The 20,063-nt window shown below is 54.6% G+C and overlaps 2 protein-coding genes across 2 annotated transcripts in view; one reads left to right on the plus strand and one right to left on the minus strand.

Annotated features, from left to right (window-relative positions):
- Nucleotides 1-5,436, plus strand: part of AP1S1 (adaptor related protein complex 1 sigma 1 subunit) — a 6,814-nt gene extending 1,378 nt beyond the window's left edge. The window contains exons 2-5 of the mRNA XM_021086258.1: nucleotides 536-714; nucleotides 1,302-1,410; nucleotides 3,095-3,232; nucleotides 4,450-5,436. Of these exons, the coding sequence (XP_020941917.1) occupies nucleotides 536-714; nucleotides 1,302-1,410; nucleotides 3,095-3,232; nucleotides 4,450-4,497 (474 nt within the window). The 3' untranslated portion in view covers nucleotides 4,498-5,436. The remainder of the gene's footprint in view (nucleotides 1-535; nucleotides 715-1,301; nucleotides 1,411-3,094; nucleotides 3,233-4,449) is intronic.
- VGF (VGF nerve growth factor inducible) lies at nucleotides 6,132-9,029 on the minus strand. Its single transcript, XM_021086257.1, is given in 2 exon segments — nucleotides 6,132-6,998; nucleotides 7,001-9,029. Coding segments are annotated over 2 exon segments (2,121 nt in total). The 5' UTR covers nucleotides 8,775-9,029; the 3' UTR covers nucleotides 6,132-6,651.

The raw sequence follows: 20,063 nt of genomic DNA on the forward strand, positions 1-20,063 counted from the left end.
TGGCTGGGATGGGGTGTTGAACTGAGGTAGCTTCTCGAGGGATGAGATACCTGATTTCAGCTACAGGCTACTTGTCACTGTGCTAGCATTTTACCCACTTTTGGAAAACATGATTAGGAAACAGAAGATCAGGGAATAATAATAACACCTAAGGTGTTAACGTGCTCATTTCCTGCCGGGCACTGTGTCATTTATCAACTCTCTTCATCCCATTCAACAACTGTGTAAGGTAGGGACTTTTATTATTTTCACCTTACACACCAAGAAGCTGAAGCCCAGAGACATAAAGTAATTGCCCAAGGCAAAGTACTCAACTAGTGGAGCCAGGATTTGAACCCGAATAAGAGACTCAGAAGCTCTGACACCTGCTAGTGGAAGCACCTAGGCTTGACAGCAAGGGCTGACATGTTGGAGAAAGGAGCTGTGAGTAGAACCGTTAGTTGGGATGAGTTTGGGGCTGCGTAGTTATGGAGGAAACAAGCTCAGAGAACCAAATCTCTGACCTTCTGCTCTGACTCTCCCCCTCCACCCCCAGATGCGATTCATGCTGCTGTTCAGCCGGCAGGGAAAGCTGCGGCTGCAAAAATGGTACCTGGCCACATCAGACAAGGAGCGAAAGAAGATGGTTCGGGAGCTCATGCAGGTTGTTCTGGCTCGCAAGCCCAAGATGTGCAGCTTCCTCGAGTGGAGGGACCTCAAAGTCGTCTATAAGAGGTGACTTCCCACCTGCTCTCAGTCCCACCTGTTTCCTGCTTGATTGGGGTCTGGCTATGGGTTCACATGGCTGAGAAATAAGCAGTCCTTAGATCAGGGAGAGCTGAGAGCTAAGGACCTCTGGAGGCCAGTGGTGAACTCCAGCCACCTTGACTGAAATTCTGGTTCCCTTTTGGTTTTGTCCAACCTGACACCTATTTCATGCACCTCCCTCTGTCCTAAAGGTCCGGTCTTGTCTGTTGGGCACGTCCCTTGCAGCCTCCTAGATACTGTGCCACTTTCCCAACACACAGGCACAGGCACACACACCCTTTCCAGTTCCTTCTCAGAGCAGGTGGATTCGTTGGCTCAGGTTTTTGCTGAGTCAAACTGAACAGGTCAGAGGGCAAGAGGGGAAGAGCTTGCGTCTTTGCCTGCGTTTGTGAGAGGATCTGAGAGGCTGAGGGAATTGCTATGTGCATACCCTGGCCCCACCTCGCCAGTGTGCTATAGGGGCGCACACTGGGAATGAGGGAAAATGGGAGGTCTGGGTCCTGAAGCCAACCCAGCAGCCCTTCCAGCCATCCCTCATGTGCCCCTGTCCTCAGATACGCCAGCCTCTACTTCTGCTGTGCCATCGAGGGCCAAGACAATGAGCTCATCACACTGGAGCTGATCCATCGATACGTGGAGCTCCTGGACAAATACTTCGGCAGTGTAAGTCTCCCCACCCACCACAGTTTCCAGCCAGCCCTGCTTTCTGTCCAGCTCTGGGACCCTTCCAATCTCTGCCCTGGAAGACTTAACAAGAGGTGAAGCTGGAGCAGTGAGAACTGTAATTAATCTCCCCCTTTAAGCCTTAAGCCTATTAGCCATGCCCATTAATCAGCTCTGGGGGGGTATGTGGGGGAGGTGGGGCGTGGGGACCGGAATCTGCCGCTTAATCTGTCCATCTAGAGCTCAGTTCAGACTTCTCACACAAGGACAGGGGCTTTGCTCAGATTTTTTCAGTGGGTTTTTTTTTTTTTTTTTTTTTTTTTTTTTTTTTAGGGCCACACCCACAGCCTGTGGAAGTTCCCAGGCTAGGGGTTGAATCGGAGCTACAGCTGCTGGCCTACACCACAGCCACAGCAATGCCATATCCGAGCTGCGCCTACAACCTACACCACAGCTCACAGCAACGCCGGATTCTTAACCCACTGATCGAGGCCAGGGATCAAACCTTCGTCCTCATGGGTTCTAGTTAGATTCGCTTCCACTGAGCCATGACACGAACTCCTATCAGTGGTTCTTGACCATTTTTAATTTTTGGCCACCCCTCGCTCGGCCTATGGAGTTCCTGGGCCAGGGATCAGATCCGAGCCGCAGTTGCGACCTGTGCCGCAGCTGAGGTGACACCGGATCCTTTAACCCACTGTATTGGCCCAGGGATTGAACAAGTGGCCTGGTGCTCTGGAGACACCATGGATCCTGTTGCACCACAGTGAGAACTCCTGGAGAGTTTTTGTAAAATGGTGATGCCCCCAGAGGTTCTAAATTAACTCATCTGGGCTATAGCCTGGCTACTGCCAGTCAGCTCAGATCTTAGATGGGGAATAGTAACAACTCCATAATTTGTTTTCCACTTAACAATTTAAAAAGTGCTTTCAGGTGCCCTTGTTTGCTTCTCATTCCATCCTATGAGTGGGTGTTGGTGTCTTCATTTTCAGAGGAGAAAACCTGAAGATCAGAAATTAAATGACATGTATGGCTAGCTGGTTAGTGGCAGAGCGCTACTTGGAACTCAAGTCGTTTACCCCATCTTCCAGGATCTCCTTCCCTGCCCCGTGGCCCAAGGAGGGAAGCTAGCCCAACCTCTGGTGGGAACTATGTCACGTATCTGGGAGGAAGGCAACAAGGGTCAAGGTCAAAGGCAACTGTGGGCAATTGACATTTCATCACAGAGGGAGTTCCCATTGTGGTTCAGCAGTAACAAACCCAACTAGTATCCATGAGGACGCAGGTTCCATCCCTGGCCCTGCTCAGTGGGTTAAAGGATCTGGCGTTGTTGTGAACTGTGATGTAGGTCGCAGATGAGGCTTGAATTCCACGTTGCTGTGGCTGTGGTGTAGGCCGGTGCCTACCCTGGGAACTTCCCTATGCTGTGGGTGTGGCCCTAAAAAGCAAAAAAAAAAAAAAAAAAAATTCATCACAGAGAAAGAGGCAAGAGAAGGTGAAGGAAAAGCTGAATTAAGGACTGGGGCGTAGGGATTGGGAGCATGTGGACCTGGAGCAAGAACCCAGGGTGGAAAGGCGTGGTCATGAAGTCCGTGGAGCCATTGGGGGGGCGGGCGTGGCCGGGGTGCAGGTGAGGTAGGAAGGCACCTGGATGCTCAACTCTGCCGGCTCCCCCTCCTCCCAGGTTTGTGAGCTGGACATCATCTTCAACTTTGAGAAGGCCTACTTCATCTTGGATGAGTTTCTCATGGGGGGGGATGTCCAGGACACGTCCAAGAAGAGTGTGCTGAAGGCCATTGAGCAGGCGGACCTGCTGCAGGAGGTACGGGCCTGGGACAGTCAGGAGGAAAAGTGCCACATCCGAGGGTGTCCTTCCTACCTTGGACACCTTGTCTGCCGGCCCCAGCTGCCCCCTTCCCGCCACCACCATGGGGTCCCCTTCCCTGTGGCACCTGGCCCCCAGGGCGCCTTGTTGGCCAGCTTGCCCTCAAGCCCTAACTGCTGGGATGGGAGAGAGTGGGGGTGGCAGGTGGTCCACCTGTGCCAGTTCTCCCCTCCTCCCAAGACCCAAGGTATCTCATCCCAGCCAAACTGCCCTTGTCCCACGCTTGGCATGTAGGGTTGCTCAGAGGATTGGGGGTGGGGACATGTGATAGGTCCTTTTTCTTCCCTGGTGTCTCTCTCTCTCTCTCTTTTTTTTTAAACACATGCATACTCAAAGCCTCTGCTTCTCAGAAGCAAAATTTTGCTCTGGGGATTTGGGGGCTGCTGTTGAGGGTGCCTGGCTTGGTTCTCCCTGCCATCCGGGCGCCCCCGCCCTCACCCTATTACTGCCTGCCCCCTCTCTGCTATGCCACTGCTGAGCCTTGGTGCAGGGAGATGAGTCACCGGAACCTGCAATGATGAGCAAGCCGGCCTGAGCTGGCTCTGAGGAGGGGGAGAGATGGGGGGCCTTGTCCCTGCAGTAGGAGAAAGGGCAGAATCCAACTTGCCACCTCACTGGTCCAGCTCCCCCATCACATACACGCACCCTGTTACTAGTGCTCTGCCCAGACCCCAATGACTCATCTCTCTGCAGTCTGGTCCACCTTTCCTCAGGGACCCGATGCCAACTTCTTACTCCCGCCCCCCGACTCTGGAAAAAAAAAAAAGGTCCCACCCAACCATCTGCCACCCTCATTCCTGAGAAAGCAGGTTTCCCAGCCCCTGGTCCCAGTTTTACTCCTTTCCCCTTTGGATACTAAGGCTGAGTGCCCTGCTCACCAAGCTCCTGGCTTTGGGTTCTCTGGGTGGTGGTGGACTCAAGCTTGCCACGTTTGGCTCTAGGGGTGGTCCCTGGAGGCTGGGGCGCTCCCCTGAAGGGTCCTTAGCCCATTTAGCCAGGGGCTCACATTGGCTTCTCTCTCCCCTCCCCATGTCCCTTTGTGCTCCCCCTACCACCCATCCGTCCTGTGATTGCTGTCCGCCCACCCCCCTCTCCCTCACCCCCTGTCTGCCTTTCCTGGTGTCTGCGTCACCCTCTGTCTGTCTCTACCTTAGGAAGATGAGTCGCCGCGCAGCGTGCTGGAGGAGATGGGCCTGGCATAGCCCCCCCGCCCGGCCGCCTGGAGATGTGGGGAGCTGATGGAGAGGCGGGCGTCGGTGGCCCTTTTCTTGGTGGGACCTGCTGCCTCCCCTTCTTGGGCCTTGAGCTGTGGGCTCAGGACCCTCAAACATTCCCTCCCTCCCATTTTCCCTTTTCCCACTGAAGGTTTTAGGAGCTAGGAGGCAGGAAAATGTGACCAAGACGGGGGTGCTATTTGGCTTTCACTCCCTGCCTTTGAAGAACTAACGTCACCCCAAGCTCCCTCCCTCCCCCGGCCCATAACTGTAAATATATAAATATGTCAGGTTAAAGGGAAAAGGTTTTCAGGGCTCTTCTCTTCTCCCTGCCCCATAAACCTACCTCCACCCCTCCCTGCAGCCAGCCAGGGCAGCCTCTCTGCCTGGGAGGGGGACTTCTGTGTAGTGAGAGGGAAGTCCTGTTCCCTCAGCTGCCCCCTCCCCTTCCTTCTTGGCTGCAGTAGGGCCTCTGTCCACTTCCAGGGGAGGAACAACGTAGTTAATTTTTTTCTAACCTTTGCCACTTCGAGGGAAGGGAGGGCTGGGGGAAGGGCAGACTTTATAGAAGCCTGGGCCCTGTCCCTCCTTCACTCGTGTTCTGGGTGAGGCAGGAGCTAAGGGGGTGGGGTGGGGAAGGTGTCTGACTTTATTTCCTTTCCTCTGAAATAAAAGGAAAAGCGTTTCTGGACTTTGCCTGGCTCAGACTCTGTGAAGGAAGGCATGGCTTCTGGGATCAGCCAGGGCAGCAAGGGAGCACGGCCCATTCCACTCATCCTCGAAACCAGGATTGCCAGATTTAGGACCAAGAAAAAAAATTATAGAGGACACCCCATTCAGTTTGTTATGGTAATGAATAATGTTTTTAGGATAAGTGCACTCTATGCAAACATATCCATTGTTTATCCGAAATAACATTTAACTGAGGGTCCCTGTGTTTTACCTGGCACCCCTCCCCCAAACAGACTTGTGAGCTCAATGCCTCACTGACACTGACCTTGACCACTGACCAGGGTGCCTCTAGCTCCTTGAGCTGCCCACAGACAGGGAGGAGCAATTCCTAGGGACATAGTTTCAATCCTCTAAGGTTTCTTTGTGGAAGATGTTATTCACCTGGTTTAGTTTCATTTGAGGAGAGGACTCAGGAATTTGTGGGTACACCCTGTCCCCTATGCTTAGAGAAGGCTTGAGAAGCCGCTAAAACCAGAATGTTTTCGTGACTGCCAACCCTTCCTCCCCATATTTCTTGCGAAGTATGTAGGACCAGGGAATTTAGGAAGCAGTTAAGGGAGGTGGGTGGATAAGGTGGAACAGGAGCCCTGGGTAGCCACCAGCACTGGGTAAGTGGCCCTGAGATCATGCAAAGAATTTCCTAGGTGACCCAGAACTGAGGCACCTTATCCAGTCTGCATCTCTCTGCCAGGCCTTGGGGACCTGTGATTTTAACTCCCCCCAAAACTAGAAGTGGAATTTAGGGTTTCCTAAAGGTTGCCAGCCTTTTTCTACCCTACAAATACGGTTTGAAAGAGGTTCATGTGGGTACTGTGGCTGGCGCAGCCCTCACCGCCCCTTGGGAAGGACCACGCAGGCCCAAGGGGACGGGTGAATAACCGAGAACAAAGTCCTAATAAAATAGTCACTTTTATTTCTTAGCAAAACTATTTCCTCCGTGAGGGGTATTTACAGTAGAGTAGGGAAAGAATGGGGTAAATTCACAGCGATCGAGAGAGGGCGGAGAGGCTCTTGAGAGGCCCAAAGAGCGGGAGACAGAGTCTTCACACAATTAACTGGAAATGCTTTTTTCGGTTTCAGACCGGGACATCCCGAGAGGGACTAGGTGGGGACGGGGGCCCCGCCGGGGCAGGGAACTCGCACAAACTACCCGCCCGCCTGTGCTGGCCCCGGGACACCCGTGAGTGAGTTTGGGGATTTCGGGCTTCCGACCCAAGGAGAGAGAGGTCTGATAGGTCCCGGCGCGGCCCGGGGGCGGGGCGGCGCGCTGGGCGGGCGGGGGCGGGGCGGGGGCGGGGCCGGGCGGCATCTGAGGGCGGGGCCGGGCGCATGCAAACACCGAGAGGGGAGAAGAACGACACGGAGGGGGGGCTGGCGCGCGCGCGGCGCGCGGGGCGGGGCCAGGACTAGTCAAGGGCGCCGGAGCAGCACGTGCTCGATGTAATTCTCCAGCTCCTCCTGCTCCTGCAGCCGGCGCTCCTCAGCCTCCGCCTCCTCCTGCGCGCGCCGCGCCTGGGCCTCCCGGCCCGGATAGTGACGAGGAGGCGGCAGGGCGTGGTGGTAGTGGCGGCGGCGCGAGGCAGCGGGCGGCTGCAGTGTCCGCGGCCGGATGTAGTTGGGAAAAGGGTGGTAGGGCCCTGGAGGAAACACCTCGTCCTCCTCCCGATCCCAAGGCGGGAGCACCTCATTCCAGTCGGGCAGCTCGTCTCGAGCCGGGGCAGGGGCGGGGGGCTGGGGCTGCGGGGAGCGGGCATGAGCGGGGCAGGGGCAGCCCGGGGGGGCGGCACAGGCTCGGGTGGGGCGTTCTTCTTCCGCTTCCGCTTCTCTTCCACCTCCTCGATGATGCTGACCACGTCGTCGGCTGGCAGGTGGAGTTTAGTGGACAGCTCAATGAGGCTGTCAATAGTCTGCGGGTCCATCTCCTCGTCGTCGTCGTCCTCCTCCCCACCTTCCTCTGCCCCCTCAGCCTCCTTTCGTCGGTGGCTGGGTGTCTCCTCCTGGGAGCGCTTGTCTTCGGCTCCGGCTTCCCCGTCCTCCTCCTCAGCGAACAGTAGCGCGTTCTGCCTCGCCCTCTCCGCCTCCTCTGCCTCCGCCTCCGCCTCCGCCGCCTCTTCATCCTCTTCCCCCACCCTCTCCTCCCCGCCGCGTCTCTCCTGCTCCGCCTCCTCCTGCTCCCTCTCGCTCTCTCGCTCCTCCTCCTCCTGCTGCAGCCCCCGACCCCCCAGGCCGCGCTGCCGAGCCCCGCCCTGCAGCAAATACTGGAGCAGCAGGTCGGAGGCGAGGTCGGCCAGCCGCTCTTCCTGCGCCGCAGCCTGCCTTGTGGCCTCCGCCTGCCGCCGCCCGGCTTCTACCTGCGCCAGCCCTTGTTGTAGAAGGCGCTCCCCCGCCTCAGAGCCGCCCAGGAGTGAGGTCTCCGGCCGGCGCGCCTTGGGGAAGGGAGTGCCCAGGCCTTGGTACGCCTTGGATAAGGGTGCCAATGCCTCACCTAGGTGTGTTTTGGGGGAGGGCACTCCTTCTCCAAACTGGTGGGCTTCGGGAAGGGGCCCGCTCTCGGGCATACGCGCCTGGAATTGCGGGGGAGCCGGGGGCGGGAGGGGTGCGCGCTCCGGGACGCGCGCCTGGAACTCTCCCCAGGAAGCGCGCCATACGCGCTCCGGCCCGGGGCTCTCCAGGTTGACCCGGGTCAGCGTGTGCGTGCGGGTTTCCGTCTCTGCTGCCGCCGTCTCTTGCTGGCGCTTGGCGCTGCTCGGACTGAAATCTCGCAGTTCCTGGAGTAGAGAAGCTAGCGCCTCGAGCTCCTCCGAGGGGTCGCCTGCCTCGGGACCATTCTCCTGAGTCTGAGGGCGAGGGGGGGCCGCGGGCGCCTGGGTCTCTGGCACTGGGAGACTGTGGGTCTGGCTGCGCACGGTCTCGGTCAGCAGAGCTTCTGATGCTTCTTCCTCTGGTCGCTGCTGGGAGCCGTCGGGCGCCGGGGGCGAGGCTGGGCGGTCGAGTGCCTGCAGCAGCACCGCGGCCAGCGCCCGGGGATCCACACCCTGGAAAAGCTCTCCCTCGTCCTGCGGCTCTGAATTTCGAGCGGCTCGGACCTCTGGGGCGCTAACATCCTTTGGCCCGATCACTGCGTCCCCAGCTACTGGCTCTCTATTTTCAGTGCTGAGGGGAGGTTGCTGAGCCTCAGGGTGCCCCGAGGGTGCTGCCCCCAACCCCTTGGGCAGTAGAAGGAAGCAGAAGAGGACAGAAGCCGGCAACCTGGGCGATTTCATGACCAAAGGACTGCCGGAGACTGAAAAATAGAAGGGACCAAAGAAAGAGAGGGTTTCTGTAAGAATTTTCCGCTCTCTGATTTTATATTCCCTTCCCCCACCTTTAGTCGGGAAATCCAGGGCTTCCCTCATCCCCCTAACCTTACCCAGAAGAGGGACGATTAAGAGCAAAGGAGGAAGATACTGTACCGATCTCTGGAGTCGTGTAAATGGGAAAACGCCTGCAACCCTCTCTCTCCCAGTGCCTCCTCGCCCCCTTCCCTGAGCCATCTCACTGCCAGCGCCCACGTACTAAGCAGCAAGGATACGGAGGGAAAAAAAAATCTCTGCTCCCTCCCCACAGGACTCCCCGGATGGTGCGTGGGCGACTTCAACAGCAAGAGAAAAGCGGCAACTCCCCCATTTACCAGGGACCCTTCCCAGGGGCTCCCCGCACTGTTTTCAACACCCTCATCAGGGAGGGGGGAGAGAGAACCCTCCCTCATGCCCAAGGCTGCCGGGGGTTTGAGGGATGGACAGCACAGTATTTACCAGCTGGAGTCACGATGCGGGAGGTGGAGAGGAGGGTCGGGGCGGGGTGGGGATAGGGGAAGATCGGGACGCGTCCTCCTGGGCCCCGAGCGGTGGCTAGGATACGAGCGGTGGTCGAGGTCTGGCGTCCAGTGGGCTGGGCTCAGCTGGGTCCGCGCGGCTCCGGGAGACTAGCTCGCTCTGGCTTCAGCACGCTGGACAGCGCCCGCGCCGCTGCCGCCTTATAAAGAGGAAATCAGGGGTCACGTGGGATGGCCCCGCCCAATTGACGTCAATGTTCATTCATGGGGAAGCGGGCGGGCGCCTAGAGGCGGGAGGACGCCCAGCGATTGGAGGATGCATGCCTCTCTCGGCCTGCGCCTGCGCACTGTAGGCTTCGGTTGGAGGGGCGTGCGCTAGCCTAGCACCAGGGAAATGAATGAATGAAGGAACGAATGAATGAAATGCTGAGGCGGGCGGGGCAGGGGGGCTTTGAATGAATGAAGGAGGGACCAGGAGAAAAGGATGAATGAATGAATGGCAGAATGAATGGAAGGGTGGATGCAGAGACGCTGCAAGGCGGGAGGATGGGTTACAGAGCAACTTGCAGCCGCGCGGGAGCCCCCTGAGCAGAATAGGGTGGGGGCACTTCCCTCGTCGGACTGGGCCTCAGTAGGAGCTCCATACTGGGAAGGGGGAAGATAAGGATTCCAAAGCTGAGGAGGGGGCCACACTCCCCATTCTCTGACTGCACGGTCCGTGGGGAACACGCCCAAGGACGGCGTGAACCTGAGAGAGGAGGGACAGTTCTGTGCGCCTGCGGGCACTGTCCGCGGATCTGCGATGCGGGGTGCGGGCTCTGGGCTGGGGCACTTGGGTGGATCATGCGGTTTGGGTAATCCAGTCGGAAAGGGTCGGAGTCGGAAGAGAAAGGGAAAAGATTGATGATGTGTGTGCCTCTGTGTCGTGTCTGTTCATGGTCGGTGCGTGTCTGAAGAAAAAGGTGTGTCTGTCCTTCTGTCCAGCTGGCTCTGTAGTGTAGGTTGGTGCTCCCGCTGTACCCCTTTTCAGACCACCTCTCCCACCACCCTCCTGCTTCTCCCCCTCCCGCTGCTACTCCCCAAAGGACATTTGGAGGACGAAAGCAGACCAGGTGGGGAGGGGGTTGCGCAGGTGTGTGTGTGGGGTGACTCAACTTCATCTCTCTCCACTGCTTAAAGAGAAGGTTTGAATGCGTTGCGGAGGATGGAGGGTGGGAGTGAAACGTCAGAGATCGCCTATCTCTGCCACCAGACCCCTGGGCCGCATCTTCTGCCAGAGGGGTTGGGGTTGGGGGCTTGGACAGTTAGAGGTTCGGGGGGAGGGATGGGGGGGCGATGACGCACAGATTGCGCAAAGAGAATCCATCAGCGAGCCGGGTCCAGTGAAGGGAGACCAGCCGTGGGCGGGGGCGGGGGGGGGACGGAAATGGGGAGGGGGCAGGGAAGAGGGGAGGGAGGCAAGGGGAGAGGCCACTGCAGGAATGAAGGGGAGGGAGGGAGGCCGGAGGGGGCTGCGGTGCAGGCAGAGAGCTGTGCGGGGGCGTGGGCAGGGAAAGGGGGGAGTGGAATGACACACACCAGACATACAAGAACTGCGGACACAGGGGTGCCCCTGGGCACACGCAGGGCACCCGCACCCTAAGACTCTGGAAACTGGGATCAGGGATATCTGTCAGAAGCTCCAAGACTCTTTCGGAGCCAGTCCTCAACCCCTTCCTCATCTCTTCCTAGCACTGACCCTCAGTCCTCTCCCTCTCCCTCCCCCGCTCACAAACACGCGCGCACACACACACACACACACACACACTCACGTGCTTTCCCTCTATAGCCAGCAGTGGCTTCTCGGTTCCATCAGTGGCTCCACTTTCCCAGAAGAAAGCCCATCAGCTCTGCGGGGAAAGAGGTGGGGAGGAGTAGAGAGAGAGGAAAGAGAGAAGAGATAGGGGCAGAAGAGGGGGGAAGGCAGGCAGGCATCTGGAACAGGTAGAAGGAACAGGCTAAAGGAGGAAAAACAAAAACAAAAACCCTGAGACCCAAGGTGACAGTGAAGATGCTAATGAAAGGAAGGGGCAGCAGACCTGAGACTGTGACTCACCCCCCCCAGTTATCTAGGACCTCCCCCCTTCCCCTGTGTGTTCCCCTCATTCCTCTTTCTCCTCCCATCTCCCCTTCATCCTCCCAGCCTGGTTACTGAGAGCAGTGGAATGGGGAGGGGGGGTCACGTTACCTTCCTGAGGAGGATGAATCAGAGAGATGGCTCAGACATCTGGTGGGGGGAGGGGAAGCCATCCAAGAGAGAAGGAAAGAGGGAGGGAGCAAGCGAGGCAAGGGGGGCAGACTGAAAGGCTGATGGGGCTAAGAGACCAAGTAGGAGATGAGGGAGACAGGCTTCTAGAGAAACTGTGTTCCTATGGGCTTGTGTATGTGCACACATAGGTATATGTGCATGTGTACATGCATGTTCGTGTGTGCGTGTACAGAGATTAATGAAACATATGGTGGGGAGACTGGGAGGGACCAATTGTGTATTTAATCAGATAGAGTGAATGGGTAGGATAGTGTTCTAATTTAAATATGTAATATTCTCTTCCAAACTGTGGGGCTGTGTTTTTGCCTGTTTCCAGGCGTCTGTGCATAAGTGTGAGTGTGTGTGGATCCTGATCCCTCTATGTGCCTGTATACCTGTGCAGATTGGAGTCTGAATGCCTCCAGTCTGAGCACCTGCTGGTGTCTGAAAAATGTGCCTTGCTTGATGCGTCAGTAATATGTGTGTATGTACCTGCGTGTCTTCGTGCATATCTCTGGGTCCCTCCAAGCCTGTTGATATTTGTTAGAGGTTCGGTGGACTTCTGTGTGTTTTGAACTTGTCTGTTGATCACCCGTATTTACCTTCGTCTCTAGATTTCTGTGCAGGAAAGACTATCCCAGCCACTCATCTGCAGCCCCCAAATTCACATCTTGCCCCCTTGTTTTTTAGAGTATTCTCTCATTCCTCCATTCTTCCCCAGTCCTTTCTTTCTCCACTCAGCCCAAAAGTCGAGGGGAGCTTCTCAGAAATCAACATCCCAAGAGTCTCGGTCATTATGGCATGGGGGAGGGGACGCCGAGGTCGATGCCTAGGATAGTAGGTTTGGTGATTCCACAATCTGGATTATGTGTGCATGGACTCTAAATTTCTGGATCTGTTTCTGCCTTTCTCCATGCCACTTCCCCGCCTGGGTCAGCTCATTCACACACACCCCACCTCTCAAAGATGTGCTGTGCCCTCCATACCCTGCTGCCTCTAGGAGCTTCTGGAAAAGAGCTGGACTAGGGACAGGTTCCTAGGATTAGGGAGAGGAAGGAGATGGCAGGAAAGGAAGAGAAAAGAGAGCCAGAGCTGGAAAGGCAAAGCTGAGATGAGGACCAGAAGAGGACTCCTGGCGTTTGTATAAATCCATCTCTTTGTCTTTGTTCCTGAATCTCTCATACTCTCCAGGAGGGCAGTAGGAGAAGATGGGGTCCAAGCAAGTAGTGAGCCAAGCTGAAGATTTGGAAAACCAGGGCAGGGGGGCAGAGTACTGGGTCTTCTCCCTCAGAAGGCTTGGGAAAGAAAAACAGGAAAGGGGCTTGGGGGACCCCACAGCTCACGTCCCCTCTCTTCCTCCCTTCCCCCCAACTGGTGACTCACCTCTGCAGCCTTTCAATGCGTCAGCGATGGGGGGGACATGCAGAGAGGAGCACTTTATGAGAAAGGCAGGGGTCTTCACTTTGAATTGAAAGAAGGTGCTAAAGGACCCCTGGGAATGGCCCCATGAAGACACATCATTGCCCTGTCCCCTGCCCATCCCAGTTTCAGAGGGTGGGGAGCCCTGGGAAGGGGACTAGGAGAGGGTTGGGGGCCACTGGTGGGTCTGGGAATGATGAGTGATAGGAAAAGGGTGCTCACCCTGAATTTTAGTGCCGGGGTCCCCTTCCCTCATACCCCACCCACTCTTGGGTGGGGGAGGGGAGACCCAGCCAGCGGGGGAGGGCAAAGCTGCAGAGATGAGTCACCAAGCAAGGAAGAGAGAGGGAAAGAGACAGAGATGAGGAGAGACACAAAGAGAGACAGCCACTGGAGAGACAGAGAAAAGAACACAACACACACACACACACACACACACACACACTCGCACACACCATGTAGGTGGTATCCACAAACTAACAAGAGAAAGGAAATCGTGTACTTCCATAATCCTGAAGCAGCCTCCTCTAAAATCCACCTGTCTCACACACACACACACACACACACACACACACACATACATCACTATCATTCAGTTACATTGATATTCTGAGACACACCCACTTACACAAACACAATGTCACACCTAGCCTAGCAGAGTCACCCAGACACATGTTGAAGATATGACCAGGGTAATGGAGAATCACATTGAAAGCCCTTGATTCCTGTTACACGGGATGGTAGGAAGGGGTAAAAGCCATGAAAGAATGTAACTTCAAAAATCGAAGACTCACACACCTTGCACACGCGATGATACACACAGTCGCTTGCCTCCCCATCCACACGTACATAGTAACGTATCAAGCATCCTCCTCATCAAGAAGCCACTTGGAGTACCTGATTCTGGGGTACCCCAGACATGTATTCCAGAATATATACCACCCAGACACCCCCTAACTCGTACACACATGTGCAGAAATGCAGACACACAAAGACGCCCATGGACACACTCACACGGACGAAAACCACCTTGCGCTGCCTCGCCCGCGTCCGCACGCGTCCTGGCGCCCCCGCGTGGTACTTTTCGAGATCGCAGTCTCCGCCGCTCCGGAGCTCAGCTCCCGCGGGGCGGCGCCCAGGCTCCCTCCACCTCTTCACCCTCCGCGCGGTGCCCACCCAGGAATGGGGAAGGCGAGAGCGCTGGCCGCCAGAGAGCCGAGGGCGGGGAGTTAGACGCCTGAATCGTGGGAATGAGGGAGGCTGGTCCTGGATGCCAAAGGGAACTTGCGAGAAGAGCAAGAATTTGGAGAGCAGCGGACCCCCGGGTCCAGGGGAAAACGAGGCCCCGGGCTATTCCAGGAGCCGCGCTGCTGCCCGCCTCTGTTCTGAGCGAGCACTTCTTTCCGCCGCTGGCCTGGGGTGGGGGTGGGGGCGCGCAACGGCCAGCAGCCCTCCCCAGCTCCCCTCCAGGAAGTCATTAGCCCCACTGCCACGGGGCTTAGAGATCCTCTCTAATACAGGCTGCAGGGGAAGCGGGGAGGACAACGCATCTCATCCCTCCCCACCGAGAACTGAGACCGACACAGACGGTGGGCTAAGGGCCCGTTTTATTGCAGCACGGCGCTGGTTGAAGACAGGCAGGAGGGCAGCATGGCCAGGCGCAGGAGGCAGCCAAGCCAGACAGGGCAGCAGAGCCGGAACTGGGGAAAGTGGGGGAGCAGCAGCTGTCCCCTTTGTCCACCTCCTAGCACCCTCCTCTGCCCGCGTCTTTGATTCCATCCCCAGCGAACCCTGTGCTCACTGTCACCGAACCCCTGTCACCTATCCATTGTCCAGCAAGAAGTCCCTGCTACCACTGTCTCACACGGTGAGGTTCCGGGGCAGGCTCTGGGCTCCGGACACCTGGGTTCTAGTCCCTGCTGGGCTCCCAGTTACTGCGAGCAACTTGGAAGTTACTTGGGTCTTTCTGAGCCTCGGCGTCCTCCCTCTGTGAGATGTGAGGATCCCGTGTAGGAGACATCACTGTGCCAGTGCAGCTGCTACTACTTGCATTTAAATAGAAGACGTCAGAGTCCACAAAAAGCATAAAGGAACTAGAGAGGACGGGAGGGGTGTCCGGAAATATCTGGAGGTGGGGGTTCCAGTTTTGCTAGAAGGCAGCCTGGTTAGAACCCGGGGACAGCCTTGCACCAGGCGGAGGGACCTGCCCTCCACCACACCAAGCTGTCCACCCAGAACCCTCTGGGTCACAGGCCGGGTTCGGGCCCGGGTTGGGAGCACAGGGGAGGGAACCTACAAAATAGCACCAACGTGGAGTTGGAAGAGACTCCTGAGAGGAGGCAGCCTCAGAGAGGTGCATCGCCCGAGCGTAATCGGGGACCAAATGAGGGTGAGGCTTTATCAATCTACTTCCTTTAGGGGGTCTTTCCCCTTGTTACACACAAGGTTGGGTGATGAAGAGGTCATGAGGAAGGGGGAGGGGAATGGAGGGGCAGACAAACGGGCAGCAGGGAACTAAGAGAGGGTCTGGGCACATGAGGCTGAAAGGGCGGTGAGGAGAGGAGCACAGGGCAAACCCTGAGGGCCTGAGAAAGCACTGGGTGAAGAAAAGAAATGCGTTTTGGGCAACTGTGCTCCGGGTCGGGTGCTGGGCGTTGCACACACTCCTGCCAGCTTCCGTCCACGAGGGGGCAGAAGGGAGAAGCCAGAAAGGGCAGAGCACACTCCCAGGCTGGGGAGGGACAGAGAAAGGCTCTGAAGCCTGTGAAGGAACCCATTCTTTGGCGGGGAAAGGGAAAGAAGGGACACGCGGCTCAGGTGGCTCCCCCAAATCTGACGGTTCAGATCAGTGTGCAAACATCAGTGTTTGGGGGAGCTAAAGTCAAGAGGGCAGACAGAGAGGTAAGAGAAGAGACCCCAATAGGCAGAAGCCGCGAGGCTGAAAGGAGCAGAGCGAAGCCAAGACAGGTCAGATGGGCCACCACCTCATGGTTTCCTCATCTGTAAAGAAGCCATAACATCTAGTAAGGATTGAATAAGAGAATTACGTAAAGTGTCCAGCAAAAAAAATAGCAAAAAAAAATTCAATTAAGAGTAGACTTTTAAAGATCTAGGCAATGGAAGCAACAACTCTTAAATGGGGTGCCGTACACCTTATCCGCTGGAATTCAGACATAACCAGAAGGCTCTCTTGCTTACTATTTATTTCATCAGGACCATCAGACTAGGAACATCGCAAATCAGGGGATGGAAAGATAGAAAGCCATTGAGTTTGACCATGACATCTTTGAGGACAGGGTTGACATCACAGTTTTCTTTATACTCAGTTCAGGCCTTTTTGGCACACAGTAGGTGCTTAGTTCAGATCTCTGGCACATAGTAGGGGCTTAATAAGTAAATGAATGACTTCAGTCTATTTCTGTAGTTGGGGAAACTGAGACCAGATTGATTATTTATCAAAAGTCACCCAGTTAGGGAGAGGCAAAACCTCTCTCCTGGTATCCTAATCCCAAACCAATTCACAACCTAGCATCATGGTTAGGTGTGACTACTATGTTTAAAAATACCTGGAATTTGGGAGTTCCTGTCATGGCTCAATGGAAACGAATCTGACTAGTATCCATGAGGACTCAGGTTTGATCCCTGGCCTCGCTCCAGTGGGTTAAGGATCTAGTGTTTCCGTGAGCTGTGGTGTAGGTCACAGACTCGGCTTGGATCTGGTATTGCTGTTGCTGTGGTGTAGACTGGCGGCTACAGCTCCAATTCAGCCCCTAGCCTGGGAATCTTCATATGCCGAGAGCGCCGCCCTAAAAAGTTTAAAAAAAAAAAAAGTACCTGAAACTTCTTATCTTCTCTCCCTGAATCACCAGGTTCCTGTCTCCAGGTCACATAAACCAACACTGGCTATGATGGCCATCATTTATTCAGCAAGCTTTGGTGTCATCCTCTATGGCCTTGGTTAATTTCACTTCTGCTCTCAAGGGTCTCGGTCTAGTTGGTCATTAAAAGCAAACGAACAAACAAATCCCACTTTTATTGTGGAGAGTATGTGACATACATAAAAAGAAAGGAGTAGCATGATAAAGCCCCATTAGTCTATCATCATCTTCAACAATTATCAACTCACAACTAAAACTGTTCTGTACCACAAGCTACTTCCCTTCCCACCTTACCTGATATTTTGAAACACATTTTATTTTATTTTTACTTTTATTTTTGTCTTTTTAGAGCCACACCTGCGGCATATAGAAGTTCCCAGGCTAGGAGTGGAATCAGAGCTTTCGCCACTGGCCAAATGCCACAACCACAGCAATGCCAGATTGGAGCCATGACTTCGGCCTACACCACAGCTTGTGGCAATGCTGGATCCTTAGCCCACTGAGCGAGGCCAGGGATTGAACCCACATCATCATGGATACTAGTTGGGTAGGTTACCACTGAGCCACAACAGAACTCCATTGAAGCAAATTTTAGATATCATTTCACTTGTATTTCAGTAATGATTTTAATATTATTATCACATTGATATAAACGAAATTCTTCCTTCCCTCCAACTCATATGTTGAAGCCCAAACCCCCAAGATGACAAGGCCTTTAGGAAGACAAGGTTAAATTGATAGGGATGGGGTAGGATAGTTATACAGGGAGTTGTAGAAGTCCCAATAAGGGAGCATCGGTAGAGAGGGAAGCCTAGGGAACTTTGGGAGACCACTGTAAATTAATAATGGCTCAAGAGAGGCAATACTTGCTCAAGAGGCCATCAGAACGATGGGTTTGACTCCCAGGCTGGGTCCTGGCTAAGTGCACATCATAAATGCTGTCAGTTTCAAAATGAGTTTATAAAGGTGGGACTCTAATCCAATTATAAGAGGAAGAGATACACAGGACTGTCCATGCTCATGGAGGAAAGGCGAATGCCAGGTTGGGGAGGCAGAGAGAAGGCAGCTGTCTACAAGCCAGAAAGAGAGCTCTTGCCAGAAACTAAATCTGCCAGCACCTTGATCATGGACTTCTGGCCTCCAGAGCTGTGAGAAAATGAATAAATGTTTAAGCCACGCAGTCCATAGTACTTTGTTATGGCAGCCTGTGTTCAGTAGACTAAAACACGTACCCAGGTAGACTTAAACACACTCATTCCTCTGTCTGTCTCTCTAGGCTCCCTCACTCTGGGGGAAGCCAGCTACCTTGTCTAGGGAAACTCAGGTAACTTTGTAGAGCAGCCCACTTCACAAAAAATTGGAGTTTCAACCCAACCATTAGGAACTGTTAGCAGCTTGTCTCTAACCTGATAACCTTAGGCCAGAATCTCCCAGCTAAAGCTCCTCCCTCAGAAACTCTTTGTTCTTTTAAGCTGGTAGGTTTTGAAGTAATTGGCGATGCCATAATCCATAACTGATACAGATGATATCTATTTCTTAGGTTTCTTTTACTCTATAGGTGTCCCCTGCAACTCTCTCTCTCTCTCTCTTTTATTTTTATTTTTTTATTATTATTTTTTTTTCTTTTTAGGGCCACACCCATGGCATATAGAGGTTCCCAGGCTAAGGGTCAAATGGGAGCTGTAGCGGCCGGCCTACACCACAACCACAGCAATACCAGATCCTTAACCCACTTTCTGAGACCAGGGATCGAACCAGTGTCCTCATGGCTCCCAGTCGAGTTCGTTAATGTCTGAGCCACCAAGGGAACTCTTAAACTGATGTTTTAAAGTGACACAAAGGATTGTGCTGGATCTTTAGGAAGCACTAGAAGGCTGCAGAGGAGGGGATGCCCTGGACCAGCCTGGCAGGTGGGCAGCCAAGGGAGATGTCCTGGAAATGAGACCAGAACTGAGCTTTAAAAATTCTCCTCCAAATTTTGAAGGACTGGGTTCCCCTCGGGGGAGGGGAAGCCCGAACAAAGCCCAGAGCTACCAGAAACAGCCTGCTTTGCAAGAACAAGCAATTCTGGGTTGCATCCATACTGTGGGGAGGAGCTGGGGCGGCCAGGTGAGGGCTTAAAGCAAGGAAGTGACAGATTTGCCTTATGGGTGGAGGTCGCCCTCTGGTGGCCACCTGCAGGATGGCAAGAAGAGAGGAAGCCCTGCCAGGAGGCAATTAGCTGTGGTCATAAGGCTTTCAGCTCGTGTATAAGTTAGACTCATCCAGACCAGGAGGAGAAATCATACAGTGTTGGGGGTTATTCTCCAGATGTTTGGGAAGAGAAATGGTACAGGGAAGCTCTGTCCTGTGGAGCCCAAAACTCTTGAAAATAGAATAGATCCTAAAGGCAGTCTGGTGATCCATCTTCTCTCTGGACACATGGCACATGGACGTCTTCAAAGAGAAAATCCCTAGCAAATGCTTAAGATCTTTTGTCTAATTTGCACCAAGACCAGCTCTCAGTGGATGCAGCCCCCAGGCACAAGACTCCTTTTGTGTGTCTGGGTTGGACTCTGCTTGCCAGGTGTATCAAATGCTGTGCCGAGGAGTTCTCACGTTCTAACAAGGAGGATCCAGTGACAGTGAATAGGGAGAACGACACGATGAAAACAGTGTTTTAGGAAGAGCATCTTGCCGGCATGAGAAGGTGTTAGATGGAGCAGAGAGGCAAAGGAAGTCATGGGAGCTTGGAGTAAGAAAGGCTAAGAAGCACTTGGGGGGAGTTCCCGTCGTGGCACAGAGGAAACGAATCCGACTAGGAATCATGAGGTTGTGGGTTCAATCCCCAGCCTCGCTCAGTGGGTTAAGGATCTGGGGTTGCCATGAGCTGTGCTGTAGGTCACAGATGCGGCTCAGGTCTGGCATTGCTGTGGCTCTGGTGTAGGTTGGCAGCTGTAGCTCTGATTCAATCCCTAGCCTGGGAACCTCCGTATGCCAAGGGTGCGGCCCTCAAAAGACAAAAGGCAAAAAACAAAACAAAAACAAAAAAACAAAACAAAACAAAAAAAAACTTAGCGGAGTTCTCCTGTGGTGCAGCAGGTTAAGGATCTGGTATGGAGACCGCAGCAGCTCAGATTGCTGCTGGGGCAAGGGTTCAATCCCTGGCCCAGAAACTTCCACTTGCTGTGAGCACGGCCAAAAAAAGAGAAGCACTTAGGAGGAAATTAGGAGGCCAGGAAGTGGGACTGGGATTCTGGAAGGTGGGGAGAGAGGAAGGAGGCGGAAGGTGATTCTGGCATCCTCAGTGTGTGATGGGGGGACAGTAACGTCTGGTGAGAGCAGGCAGTGCAGGGTATGCAGCTCGGTGACGCCATGTTCTGCCTGTGGACACTCTGACTTTTCAGGGCTGGAGAGACAAGCAGTTGGGGAAGACCCATGGGGG

The sequence above is a fragment of the Sus scrofa genome, chromosome 3, assembly GCF_000003025.6.
Source record: "Sus scrofa isolate TJ Tabasco breed Duroc chromosome 3, Sscrofa11.1, whole genome shotgun sequence".
NCBI lineage: Eukaryota > Metazoa > Chordata > Mammalia > Artiodactyla > Suidae > Sus > Sus scrofa.